The sequence below is a fragment of the Neolamprologus brichardi genome, chromosome 5 (assembly GCF_056152115.1).
Source record: "Neolamprologus brichardi isolate AB-2024 chromosome 5, ASM5615211v1, whole genome shotgun sequence".
NCBI classification, from domain to species: Eukaryota; Metazoa; Chordata; class Actinopteri; order Cichliformes; family Cichlidae; genus Neolamprologus; species Neolamprologus brichardi.
The window spans coordinates 5,716,727-5,731,735 of record NC_142108.1 but is presented as its reverse complement, the minus strand read 5'-3'; the positions used below and the strand labels follow the sequence as shown (position 1 = coordinate 5,731,735).

Below are 15,009 nucleotides of genomic sequence, written 5' to 3'. Positions count from 1 at the left end.
AAAAAACATATGTAAGATTGGTATACATACATTCTTGAAAAAAATTAAAGGGAACATTTTCAAAACATCTCAATGGGGGTAAAAAAAACCTCCCGTATCCTGATAGGGACTGAGTAATGTGTTAGGAATTAAAAGATACCACATTTTTTGATAGAAATGTAGCAGCGACACCGACCCTAGCCAAATGCAAACTAGCAAAAACAGTCAAAGAAGATGAGGAGGAAAAATGTCAGCTCTAAAACCATTTTGGGTGTTGTCTCAGTGTTGCCCCTCTAGTGCACCTGTTAATTTCATTAACACCAAAGCAGCTGAAACTGATTAAAACCCCTTCTCCCACTTAACTGTACCGTTAAATATCTCAAAAGTTAACTGACTTGATGGTAAATTAATTTAAAAACAATTTAAATTTAAAACAGCAGGTAGAACAGAAATGGGGACATTTATTTCAAATATTTTACTTGCACATTTGGTGCATGACGTACATTTTGGGCACCAAAACAGCTCTGATCCACTGCATTGTTGACTTCTCAACGAGCTCTGAAGGTGTCCGGTGGTTAAGAAGAAGATGAGGCCTCCAGGGATTTGACTTGCTTGTCCAGCACATGCCACAGACAGCTGATGCTACATCACATCAATTCCCAAAGCAGTCATGAACAGTTTCTTACAGTGTGGCAGGGCAGGTATATTTACATTTTTAAAACATCCCATGCAGTATGCAGTCTGAAGCAAAGAATTCACATAAATGCCAAAACCAAACATTTCCCCTGCTAACCATGGCTTTTTGCTCTTGCATTTTTCCCCTTAGAGCATCATGCTATCTGTTCTTTCTCAGGTAAATAACAAATGAGTCCAACAACACATTCCAGCTTTTACTAATTATATGCAAAGTGCAGCTTGGATGGCATCGCAAATTATATAATATTTATCAGTTTTCTGGATTTTGTGTTTCTACCAACAAAAACAGTCATAACATTGCGCACGAGAGGACGACTGAGCAGAGCTGAGCGCCAAGCTGTCCTGTACCCACAAAGTTTTATATGCACAGGTAAAATGACATGCAATCATGGAGTTAACCTGTATGTGAACAAAGACTGACATACACATATCATAGCCACGTAGATTTAAAATAAAACTGGTTCCCTACATACATCCTTGAGATAAAGACTTTTTAAACAGCTTACAGGTTCTATTATTACCAAACCAAGACGTCAGGATTTAGCTCTGGTTTCACTCGGCTTCTATTGAACACTCACCTTAATAGAAGAGGTGATACTACTGTCTGTGGCTGGATTATGTATTACTTCACAATACTACCCCCCCCCCAAAAAAAAAAAAGAAAAATCTTTTTATTGCTTCTTTAACTCATAAAAATGATCTGTAATCTAAATATACCACTCTATTTAGGATAATATATGTAAGTTTATGTCATAAAAGGAACCCTACCATGATACCAGAAGTACATTTATACAGTTCCCCTGTGCAGTTACTGCAGTGTATTCATTAACCACATCTCTGAATATGATTTGAATAGGTCAGTCAGACATGAACACATTTCTTTGCATCCTCAACTGGAAAAGCAGGCCTTGTTTAAACTCATAAAAGACTGCTGCCTATCTGCTATTCATCCAAATTTTCCCTGGTACAGAAAAGCAGCATATAAGGCTTTAAATGTGCAAGACTCATAAGGGTAGTGTGTCTGAACTGTGCGCTGACGACAAAAGTAATTCAGACTGTGAGAAGACGACAGCATCTCTGGATATTTTTTTTTCTGTGCACTAGTTTTAACTTCCAACTTCACAGCAACAAAATGTGTTCCCGTACCTAAGCTGTCATTTCCACTACAGAACTGTGGCCACTTTTACTGCAGTGGCCTGAGGGCAATGTTGTCGTAAAGAAATCAAAAGATCTGCATGATTCCTGAAGATAAGGTTCATGCTCTGATGTGATGTTTTCCTGTGTGTTAAAAGCATGAATAGGACCCACTAAGGACAATTTACTTTATATTGTGGCTGGAGCAGTTCCTGGTTGACTGCTCCCACTAAGTGGTTATGAAAATTATACCATTTTATTGAACCTAAAATGCTCCGCTCCCCCAATAGTGACTCAATCAGATCCCCATGTCATAACACACAGCTGCAAATGTTCTACTTTGAATCTGATGCTTCAGTAAATCAGGTCAGTCTATGGTTACCATGCTATGTGGAAAGCAATTATAGCTAAACTATGAATATAACTGAACAAAGAAATGCTTCATGCATGTGGTCTGTGGTGTTTACAGCTACACTGATGAAAAGCATAATGCATTTTCAAAAGAATACCATGATTTAAAGAACTAAATTAGTTTGAATCAGGTATTCACAGGTTTTAGAAGGAAGAACAGGACGAGTTCAAAGCACTAAAGTGAAAATATTCTGTGCTTTTTAAAAAAAATCTTAGTTATGAATTAAGACTAATTTCAGGAAACATGGAAATAAAGTCAGCGATTAAAGAATGTGTATGAAAACTGAAAGAGAAGCTAGAAGAAGCTAAACTCAGTGATTCAGAGGATGTGACACAAATTATCTACATCCGAGAGGTACACTGAACACCATCTGCATAAAAAAAAAGAAATATGATAAGACTGAAAGTCTTTTGTTGTACCTAACAATAGGTTGGCCCGTGAATGCACATCATAAAGGCTTTGGTTATATTTTGTAAACACTGTTGGAGCTCACACAGCTCTTAACAAAGCCACTCTGATCTCAATGAATGTGGAAGGTGATGTAGAAATCCTCTTTGATAGCGTTGGCATACAATCAAAAGCAGAACTATACTTGGTGTTCAAAAGCAAAACACAGTCTTATTGTATTTTTAGACACATGCCTCCTAGTTAATCTGTGCATGTGTTCACGCTGTCAGTTTAGACCCTGCTATTAAGCAGCGATGGCAAGTTCCTGTGACAAGCTTTTTGTTTACAGCTGCCTGGCATTCTGCCTGAAAGAAACTACATATAAGAACAATAACACAACCACATGTGATAGAGACAAAGCTATTATGTCCACACAACAACACTTGCTAGACTAGAAGACTTGAATCTGAAACCATCGGCGTACTAGTTGGGAAACTGCTTACCCGAGGCCAGTAGATATAAAGGATCAGCCATTTCTGGCTGCCTGGTACTGACACTATATGAAGACAACCATCAAAATGACACTTCTTTTTATTCATTCTTGATTTTTCTTTTGGTCAAGTAATGTGCAGGTTTATCTTTGGCTTTTTGGCTCTGGGCACACACTATTCTCCTCCTGGATATCATCACTCAGGGATGACCTGACATAAGAGATCATCAATTGAGACATGACAGGGACACTTGAAGTCCTGCTAGGCTTCTCGTGTCTAATGAGACCAATTTTTCTGTTTGGAAGGAGCACTGCTACAAGTCAGTGGATGTGTCCTTGGCAGCTGTGCCATTTCACTTTGAATTACCTGTTGCAAAACAATTCAAAATAGGGTCAGAATTTGTAATATGAACAGCAAAATTCATGAATCCATTACAGCTAAAAAGGGTTTGCTGTACAATGATATGTCAAATGTATTCTTACTACCTTTGCTGCCAAGAGAGCATATCTGAACAGTACTCGACTGCTTCAGGTAATTATGGCAACACAGTCCTTCTAGGTGTTCCCTACTCGACATCCTAGTATAACCATTGCCCTTTCCATCTCGAAATCATTTCACAAGCACAAAAAAACTTTAAGTGTTGTGCACACAGCTTCCAAGTTAGTCACCTTTAGTTGTGAGGGTTAATATCCAAAAAAAGAGTAAAGACCATTTCAAACCATTTAAAATATATTGTTAGTTGTTCTGAAAACAAACAGGGCTTATATAACTTATTGGGATTGTATTATACTCCGCATTTTCTAAATAGTTTTTTAAATAAAAGATCCAAGCAGAAAATGAATGCATATAATCCATCCTGAGTATGGGCACAAATGAGCACAAAACAATTAGACCAATTTGCTCATGAGTAACAGGTGAGACTGATGCGTTCTCCTGCATGTTTCTACGGCATCTTTCAGTTTGAATGTAAGGCAGCAGTGAGCATAAAATGGCAGCAACACAGACTCATTTCATGAAATGTTCATCAAGAGAAAAGCAAGTGATTTTTAGACCTTACCTCTGAATTTCTTAGGGGGGTTGTTGAGGTCACCTGTATCTGGTTGTACCACACAGCGATCATCCACAAGCCTGCACAGACAGCCATCATTATGAGTGAGTCAATAAGGACATATGCAAATGAAATTTGCTTTAATCCTCAGAAGGGTTTAATAACTTTTGGAATAACAGCATTCCTAATGATATTACAATATTATGAGAGAGTCATATTAAATTAGGGCGATAATTCAGGTAAAACCCATCACTATCTGGATTATTCTAATTCATGCAGCTTATGTACCCAAAATATGACTGAATACAAAAACAAACAAAAAAAACCCTTTTTTTAAAATAAGCAAAGTATTGTGTTTCCAACACTTTTTTCTTTTTTTGTTCACTGTAGCATATTCTATGGAGCCCTGTAGAGACAAAAATGGTTATTGTGTGGCCTTGAACTAGTAACATATAGCTACAAACTCAATAACTTCAGCCACAAGCTGGTGTTTCATGGGAATGAGGTATGCAAATCTTGTGGCTGTATCTTAACAGTTTATAGTCAGAATTAGGGATGCTGTTTGGGACAGACATTTTGAACAGCCACATTCTCTGCAGAGCCCAAAACATTATCAAAGACCATCTCACCCAGGTCACCATCTGTTTGAACTGCTGCCTTCTGTAGGCGTTACTGATCCATGAAATCCAGAGGTACCAGATTCACTCACAGCTTCCAAATCCAGTAATCGCTCCCAACAAATAAAGATAGCTACATAACGGTTTTATACTGTGCACTTAAACATATGTCATTTTATGTATTTTAAATATATTTTATGTATGTGTTTATTTTAAAGCACCACATTAGAGCAGAACACCTAACTTCACTGTAATGCAAAGTACAATGACAATTAAAGGCTTTCTGATGTCTTAACAATTCAAAAATCGTTTAAACAAGACAAAAATGGAGAAGAAGTCTAACAGCAAAACACTCAAAATACCGAAAAGCATAATCTACTGGAAAAGGTTAAATACTGACCATGCAAACAGTGCATGAGTATTCAAGTATTCAATACTTTAATAATCAAATTTAATGCTTTAAATGTATGGAATATAGGCCACTTTTGACATGTTTCTGTTTATGCCATCACAGAATTGTGCAGGCACGCACAAACACACACACAGGAACAAACACCCCAAGTGTGCAAATGTAAGGAATGCTAGCAGCAGTATCCCGCTTTTCTTGCATGCTAGCATCAACATAGCTGTATCAAAGGTGGTTACAAATTGCTTTAGTTGACTGGTCATATTGACGCTTTACCCTGACACAACCTATATAGATGCTCTCATTTTCTTCATTTAAGGTACTGCAGAACTGTGCTGGTTTACACAAGTGTCATGCACTTACTCTTCACCTAGCTTGTTTAAACCCATCACACAAAGGGTTGCAACCCCTTATAGAGGCAGTGGCATCATAAAATCGTAAAACCAATGCTCTAATGCTTTTATGCATTTATAGAATAATTTGTTTATATTTGTAGTATTTCTGGTGCCAACTCCCAAAGGTAGCAACTTTTAAACATGGACTTAACTACTAGTGTACATCCCTCGACCAAATATCCAGAATCTATGAGTGCTGTTCTGGTATTATGAATGTTGACTCACTGGCCTGGATTTGTGGGACACTTAAGCATGTGCTGACCGACTTTAATCACCTCAGTGCAAATGCGCAGAGCATCAAAAATAAAAAAAATAAAAAAAAATAAACACACAAACAAAACCCTGAAATTGACTAAACTTAGGGGTACTGCACTGACCGGTCAAACTTCACTGTAGACTGTTTTGCCAACCTCCACTGTACCCTTAACGATGAGTTTTAACACTTCAGTATTTATCAATAAAGATTGTTTGATGACCATTAGGATAGATTCCAGATGGTAGCTCCAGTAAGCTACACTATATTGCCAAAAATATTTGCTCATCTGCCTGCACAGCCATATCCATAGGGCTTAATATGTTATCAGTCCACCCTTTGCAGCTATATCAGCCTTAGCTGTTCCACAAGGTTCAGGAGTGGGTTGTTGGGAATTTTTGACCACTCTTCCAGAAATACACTTGTGAGGTTAGACACTGATGTTGGACAAGAAGGCCTGACTCTGCTCTAATTCATCCCAAATGTGTTCTAAGGTTGAGGTCAGGACTCTGTGCAGGCCAGTGAAGTTTTTTACACCAATCTCACCCATCCATGTCTTTATGGACCTTGCTTTGTGCACTAGTGAATAGTGTTGTGGTAAAAAGAAGGGGCCATCCCCAAACTGATCCCACAAAGTTGGGAGCATGAACTTGTCCAAAATGTCTCTAAATGACAAAGGATTAAGAGTTGCTTTCACAGAAGGGGCTGAGGCTAACTCCTGAAAAACCCACCCTCCACCAAACTTTATACTTGGCACAATGCAGTCTGAAATTATTCTTATACCAATTCTCGTACCAGCAAACCCAGACTCGGCCATCAGATTGCCAGTTGAAGAATTGTGATTCATTACTCCAGAGAACATCTCTCCACTGCTCTAGAGTCCAGTGGCAACATGCTTTACACCACTGCATTCAACACTTTGCATTGCAATGGTGATGTAAGGCTTGGATGCAGCTGCTCAGCCATGGAAACCAATTCCATAAAGTTCTCTACACACTGTTCTTGAAGTAATCTGAAGGCCACATGAAGTTTGCAGGCCTATAGCAACTCACTCTGCAGAAAATTGGTGACCTCTACACATGATGTTCTTCAACATCTGCTGATCTTAGTCTGTGATTTTACGTGGTCTACAAGTTAGTGGCTGGGTTGTTGTTGTTCCCAATCACTTCCACTACCACTAACAGCTGACTGTGGAATATTTAGTAGCAAGGAAATGTCATGAATGGACATGTTGCGCAGGTGACGTCCTATCACAGTACCACGCTGGAATTCACTGAGCTGATGCCTAGGTACTAGGTTGATGTAATGCACCTGTGACCATGGATGTGATTGGAACACCTGAATTCAATGATTTGGATGGGTGGGAGAATAATTTTGGCAATAATGTGTATATAGGCAGAGGTTGCTCTCACTATGACTTTTGATGCACACCCAATCATTCTGTTCTGAAAGCAGACCTGAAATGTGAAAGCAACTGCTCAGTTCAGAATAGAGAAGCAAGGTTACCTCTAGTAGACGTCCAAGGTGTAAACGCTTAATGCATCCATCCGTGGATGGTTGCAGTCTTGCCAGCTCAAATATAACAGAGGAGCCCCATCCCAGCATTAGTAGCTTGTAACTAATACAAATTTTTTAACTTATTCAATGTATTGTTTTTTGGCGTGTCAAGTGTACAGCACTTTGTTTTCAGCTGGGAGTTGTCTGAAAGTGCTATATAAATAAATTGGTTGCTTGAAACTAATTACTAACTGCTACTTTTCTCTGTATTTTACATGCTTCTACAATCATAGACGAATTAATCTGACACAACAGTATATGCAATATTAATTCTGCTCTGTCACAGCTCTGTCAGTCAGAGGAAATACAAGTTTCATTGTGATGACAAATCTTTTTTTTAATGATGTCCCTAAAATGTTCCCAAGCAAGCAAAGGCACACAATCTCTCCAGCATGTCTTGGGTCTGCCCCAGGGTCTCCTTCCAGTGGGACTCACCTTAATGACCTCATCTAGAAGATGTCCCTGGAGGCATCCTAGCTACCTCAAATTTCTTCTGATGCAGAGGAGAAGCAAATCTATTCTTACCCACTCACAAATAACTAAGCTCCTCAACCTAAGGCTGAGCCCAGGTAATCTTTGCAGATATTTTTGCTGCTTTGTATCTATTTATCGTATCATTTTGGGGTACCATCCACAATTTATCACCATAGGTGAAGGTGGGAACACAGACTGACCAGTACATTGACAGTTTCAGCCTTACTGTCAGCACTCCTTTTGCTGCAAAAGAGAAATCTGTCCAAGTTCAGATGTGACACCTGAGTTCAAAGAACTGGACAGATATAAGGTGTCTGAAAGCCTTTTTTAGAATCCAAACAGTGTAAACCACCACATTTCAAAGGGGTTTGAGAAGTTGCTGAAATCATTCCTGTAGCTTAAAATTATAAGCTGTAAGGAATTCTCTTGTCTTTCAGGGCCTCTATTTTGGGAACATTATTCCTCTTTGAATCATAGTTTTCTAAATCATCAACCTCCAGTGAAAGCACAAATTTAAAGTCAGTAGTACGATAATTACAATTCAGGGGAAGCTCCTGGGAAAACTATAAGACAGTATATCAGCACAAAGAGGACACTTGTGTAGGATGTAGGTTGATTCAGGTGCATCTTTTTATAGGTCATTCTGTACACACTTGCACACTGCAGGAACCCTGTGACGATGCAGAAGTCACATGTCGTGAGAAACTTCTCTGCAGAAATGAAGAGCTGATCACCTTGATCACACTGATGCACCGATGGGCCGAGCTCCAAAAGAAACATGAAACTCGGGAGTCAGTGAAATCCAAGGGCAGAAAGTGGCCTTCAGGGCTACACTATCATTGATTGTCAGCCTTCCCGCACCAGTTGTGATCCAGGTAAATGCACCTGTCTCTCAGGAGTGCAACACTTAATACAATAAATCTATTTATAGGTATGTCCTCTAAGCTATTCCCTACAACAGAGAGCACTGACAGAAGCGGATGGGCTGGGAGGGGGGATTACTTGGCATAACAACACAAGATACGAAAATTGACAAGCTCCGTCATGGTGGTAGCCTTCAAAGCTGTGTTCACATTTGTTGCTATGGTAGGTGACGCATAACACTAAAATTGTTTAAGAGCATAGCGTCTGAAGGCAAGGAGAAGGGCTCGACTCATCCTCTGGTAAACGGCAAACTGAAATGGTGACAAGGCAAGAGCAGAAAAACTGCAGCTCTTAAAAGGGAGAGGGACAGGACAATACAGATGCTGTGCCCATTTTCACCTCAGGAGAAGAAAAACAAACTCCCCAGGACAGCAAACAGAAAGAAGCAGAAGGGAGAGAGACAGGCTAATTCTGGGTGCTGAAGCCTAAGATGCCAGACGCTGGACAGCAACATTCACATCAATGATCACCCGCTGTTCCTCTTTTAGCCTTCTGTTTTTCCTCTGTGTGCCAGTTGTGTGTCAAGGCTTTTCTCAATTTCCACATAATGAGATGCACTTTTAACTCACTGCCTACAATTAGGAAGGAGTGGAGATGTCAACTAGTTGAAAACATGGTACTCAGCATGTACTGGGAGAGTAATTTCAGGCACAGAACAGCAAGCAAACACAAAATAAATAAATAAAGCTACAACTACAGGACCTAGCACTTCTCAGATAGAAGACTGGACTGACACGGTTATCCAGAATGACATAGTATGTTGCTGTGTATTCATAGATAAGAAAAGCTACACATTTGACTGAAATAAGTTGCAACACATCAGGTACACACAGCATAGATGTCCTTAAATTTGAAGATTACAAGCAAGGTGTATCAGCGTCTTCTGTAAAAGCTGCTAGAGCTGGTAGATACTGTGTTCTATTTTAAATAATTTACTAAGAGACAGCATTTACCAGCCACTGCTGGTAAAACCAAGCAACAAAACTGCAGCATAGCAAACAAGTTCTACCCATTACTGTACTAATATTTGAGCTAAAAAATTGATGCCTGGCCATCTGCAAGACAGGCTAAACAGTGTGCAAAATAAAGCCTCCAAAGGACCAAATCCTGTTACGTTTTCCTGCCTAGTCCAAATATTTTTCTATCCCAGTCTCTGCAATACCTCAACTGAACTGGAAACACCTGAAAAAAACCTCATCTTTCTTTTTCATTAATTTTGGTTAAATCAGTTATTCACTGTAACCTTTTTTATGTCGACTAAAGACTGGCCAATCTGATATTTGTTAGAGGCCAATATATACATTGGTATCGCCATTCATGTTGTACATTATGAGTGAAGCTTATGAAAGAAAATTGGGTGAGATACTTAAAGAAAAACAACACTTGGTCTTTTGGCCTTGGCTCGAAACAACTCATTCATTACATGGGTTAGTATGTTCGTTTTGCAGTGTGTTGGAATAGGGAGATGGTGGAGGAGTCATGAAAATTAAGATAAACACAGGTAGGCTTACCCTAAAGTGCTGATAAATCCACTGGTGGAGCCTTCTGCATACAGGGAACAAATGTCCCCGATATGGAGGAAACTGGACATTTTGTCTGACATGGTTTCTCTGTGGTGATAACACCTGCAAAAAGTTGACAACATGAGAATTTAAAGAATCATGACAGACAGCAAATACAACCAAGCCATACTTATTTAAGACATTTAAATTATTTCATGCAGTAATACAATTCAGGTGTACCTATACTGTAAGCTGCAGTGGTTATGATCACCTATTTAAACTATTATTACCTTTATGATTTTGCTACCCATAGTTTGTCTACTTGATTTTTTTAGGCCATTCTCAGAGCACCACCTACTGCAAAATCACCAATGGCTATAACAAAAACTACTATTATAAACATTAACCACAAATAACTGAACTACAAAGCCGTCCATTCCCCTTGTATGGCTTCATTTTGTTGCCAGTTCTGCCTAACAGTACAGCTTGGACATATTTATGCAATATTCGTTCATAGATTTGTTAGAAATGAAACAGTAAAAGGCGTGCATGTGCATTGTGCTGTTATAGCTGGGTGAAAGCAATAGGTCTGGCATTTAGGTCACCTGTTTGTTTTCAGGCTACGAGACCTCAGCTCGAATGAAAGACCACCAGCTATACCTTCTGTGGTCTATATAATCTGTGATTTTTGCAATTACTAAGAACCATCCAAAACCTATGTCACCATCATTTCAGACTGAGAAGCTCATTGTCTGTAACACTGTAGCATCAAACATCACTAAGGGGCAAACATATTTATAGTCCTGGATGTGATTGTGAAGGAACAGAGACATTTACCAAAAATAATAAAAGATTACAATTAAAAAATGAAATCAGAAGTCTCAATCCACGCTACACATATAAACTTTCTATTCCCTTCTCTACAGCCCTGTGTCAAAGCACGTAAACTAATTTACACGTCTCGTGGCACATTTGAACCGAGTTGCACGAGCATTCTAGCTACATTACATGTCAGGTCGCACGAGCTGCAGCAAGACAACAGAAACAAACGAGCGCGTGGGCTACTTCCTTGACAGGGATGCTTGCATCTCAGTGACAAAATGAACAAAGCCCGAGCCTGGAAAAAAAAACTAGCGCGCACAGGCAAGGACTTTACCTGACAGAACTAAAATGAAGGCGTCAAAGGATAGAGGCAGAGAGAACCGCGGGAAGAAGTGGGTCAGCACGGGATAATTTCCACAGTCCTATCCTTGGTTAAGTCCATGGCAGTGAAACTCCAGGTAAGAGCAGCCTGAGCGACGTTATCTCTGACAGCTGAATGCGTCCTCGGCAACAATCCTCTTCTTACCTCCTCCACATGTCACCGCAGGAACGCCCCTTTCGTTACTATTTATAATACGGCAGTGCTTCTTGGGTAATGTAGTTCTTTAGGCATTTAACTCACAAACAGAAACAATTTTCAACCAAATACGTGACCTTAATTATTGTAAATAAATACAATGTATTCATGCCCAGTGGCATAATAATAAAAAAGTATATATATATATATATATATATATTTTTTTTTTTTTTTTTTTTTTTTTTTTTTTTAATGTATAATTAGCCATAAGAATGAAGAAACTATGGTGTCTTTTAAATACTCTGGAGATAAATGGTACTCTATCTGAGCGCTCAAAGAACATTATGTGCCTAACACAAGCACTCTTTCTGTCAAACATTGATATTCCAAGAGATGCATCAGACAGCAACTCAGGGTTAGTATTTTGCCCATTTGGCATGTAGACTGGAGCAGTCAGGATATCGAATTTACAACCTTCCGATTAGCAAATGACCTGCTCTACCGCCTGAGCTACAGCCACCCCATAGCCAACAGTGATAAAACGTCTGTAATATCACATGCCGTAAGCCTTTTGAATACAAATAAAACCCATAGACACATGTTCTGGACTAGTAAACATATCTCTTGGGGGGGGTGGGGGGTCACATGCATGTGACTTGTTTTTTTGTGTTTGTTTTTTTAGTGTCTACATTATTTTACGTATATGATGTCAAAAACAGAGGCAATCACACTGCCTTGTAAAGAGGGGGTCATGCTGTGCATGCCAAAGTGAAAGGACACGAGATAAAGACATCCATTGTCTGGGCAGCCTCCTGTCAGGAACACTGATTCAGTCGCAAGCAGTCAGATTCCTGGGTTTGTAATGTATTTATTTGCTTTACTTCCATTAAATTAAATGGTCTATGCATCCTAGAAACAGAGATGGACCTGCCTACTTGCCAAGAAGTTTTTAAATTTCTAATGTAAGCTTTGGCAACCTCACAACCTCAGTCTCTCTCAGTCAATTTTGAGTGATCTATTTTTTTTTTATTTTTTTTGCAGCCGACCCAGTAAAACCACAGTGTGTCATTTTAGGCTAATGAACTGGAACAGACTCTTCTGTGCACTGAAATAGTTGTAAGCACTGCCAGATGCCAAATTTACAAAGATTAATAAAAAAAAAATAGGAAGGAGAAAGTCCTTAAAGTGATCCTAGCAATTCTTCCAAAACACGAATATCTGAAAATCCTTAAAAGCTTTATTAACTCATAATGAGTCATAATTGCAATTTCAATGAGGAAGCAAGAGATGTACGAGGAGAAAGAGCACTTTCATCCCAAAAATGGGCCCAGTGGTATTAACCAAGCCCATCAATTAGCTCTTGATTTGGTTTCTTAGCTACCGGATGTGGAGAGATTGTAAGAGGACTAAATGGGGTTGGATAAGTGTCCATTACCATAAAAGTGCTTCTTTTCACTTTCTACATTCCACATTTGCTTTTTACACACACAGTGGGGTCTTTCAGATGTAAATGGCTGCATGTTGTTATGTAGTAGAGCTATCTAAGACCAAAACCCCTCTGATATTCATGCTCTGATGCTCTGTATTCTTTGTGTTGACCACATCTCGCAGTCTACTTGTACAAAACCACTTATTATTACTGCGCGTGTTACGTCACTTTCTGTACAGGGAATTGCTTTTCCAGCTTAACGGCTGTCTAATCCATCATCGTTACCCAACTATGAAACAATCTCGATCAAAAGAGCATTAAAAACCACAATGCAAAAACAGACTGCCCTAATCATTGGGGGACAGATGGGAGGTGGGTGACTTGTCTCTCAGCATCGCTGTCAGGACTTCACGACATCAGACACTAACCTTTCTTTACTCTAAAATATTTAGAAGCTTTGGTTGAATTTGACATTAAGTGAAGTTGAACAAAAATCACTGAGTACTCAGTTGTCATGGATACACTGTACAGACGACTGGCTAGGGAGGAAGTTTATAAATATAAAACTGGACACAACTGCTGCTGTGTTTTGTGAATTGCAGAAAACGATGTCAGAAATGGCTTGATTTGTAGCTTGGTGAACACAGTGCCCTCTTTATTCTCTGGGTTCCTTTGGTCAGCGTTTTAATTCTAGTAGCCTTCTTTAACGTGAAGAAGTCACGTGCTCCAGGAAGACACACACACACTCACACATACGATGCATGAACACAACAGACTCAGCGGTATAGATAGATATGAGGCAGGATAGGTGTGGAGACAGCTTGATCTCTCGTGTAATTTAAGGGTCGTGGACAAGAGCCCAAGATTGGTTGGAAGGACGGGTGATTCATCTCGTAGCTGACGGAGATGAACTAAATTTACAAATGACTATCAAATTAGCAAATACAACATCTGCATGCTGGGAGTGCAAAGGAGACAGTGGGATGACAAAATGCAGCGACCATCTGTGTGGGAGCACAGATTGTGAGACTCATCATTGTGCGTGTGTTACAGCGAGTATTCTCATGCAGATTCCAGGCCTTCCCTTTGCAGCAATGTGTAGGCACAATGGCTGGTAGTATTCTCTTCTGAGCCTCTGATAGGCCCTGTGTGGGCCACGCTTGCGAAACCAAGCCCCGCATTCATCGGAAATGATGGTATACAAGCAAAATAGGGGAAATTGAGGAAAAGATATATTAAAAGGCAACAACTCAGTTTAGATTATTTCTTGGTGACAGAGTGTTCACTGTTATAACGTTAAGTTCCCAAGTCCACATCAGCTCTACGGTGTTGAAAAAAGGAGGAAAGGAGGGCTCTGTAACCCTATCACTCTCTTATTGGTGTTGTGGATCTGGGACAGGAAACCACTCAAGGCATGAAGCCACTGGGAGCAAGAACCACAGATAATGACTTATTAGCAATTTCAAGCTAAATGTAGAATACTGGTAGAACTTCACTGTCATGGTTCCTGTTATACTTCTTTGTTTGGTTTTGTTTCGAGATTCTCTTGCAGTGGTATTTTCTAATACTAAGAAGTGAAGTTAGTTATTTCCTGTTTTTACTTTGATGGCATGTTTTATTATGTGTCCTGTTGTGATACTATTTCTTCCTTTCCATCCTCCATGACTGCCTGTCCCACTGTCTTAGGTTCATGTATTTATTTCCCACCTATGCCTAATCACCTGTCACCCAGTGTGTATGTGTGTGCATGTACTAGTCCCTTCTTTACCCTGTTTTGTGTAGCCTCTCTAGTGTTCCTGTACCAGGTTCTTGCTTTGTGTTTCTCAGTTTGTTGCATCAGCTTATAAAGGCTCATTTCTGTTTTAGGTTGGCTGACTCCTGGTGCTTTTTTAATACTACTTCTGAATCCCGACGGAAATTATTATTATTGGACTTCCTAAACCAATAGTTTAGTCAATATCAGCAT

The 15,009-nt window shown here is 39.5% G+C and overlaps 1 protein-coding gene across 3 annotated transcripts in view; it reads right to left on the bottom strand.

The window, feature by feature from the left end:
* The window catches only part of itpr1b (inositol 1,4,5-trisphosphate receptor, type 1b), an 80,095-nt gene extending 68,477 nt beyond the window's left edge, over positions 1-11,618 (bottom strand). For all 3 annotated transcript variants that reach the window (XM_035905036.2, XM_006784730.3, XM_035905037.2), the window contains exons 1-3: positions 11,432-11,618; positions 10,285-10,398; positions 4,157-4,227 (exon numbers count right to left, since the gene is read on the bottom strand). In XM_035905036.2, the coding sequence (XP_035760929.2) occupies positions 4,157-4,227; positions 10,285-10,376 (163 nt within the window). In that variant the 5' untranslated portion in view covers positions 10,377-10,398; positions 11,432-11,618. The remainder of the gene's footprint in view (positions 1-4,156; positions 4,228-10,284; positions 10,399-11,431) is intronic.
* Positions 11,619-15,009: the final 3,391 nt, after the last annotated feature.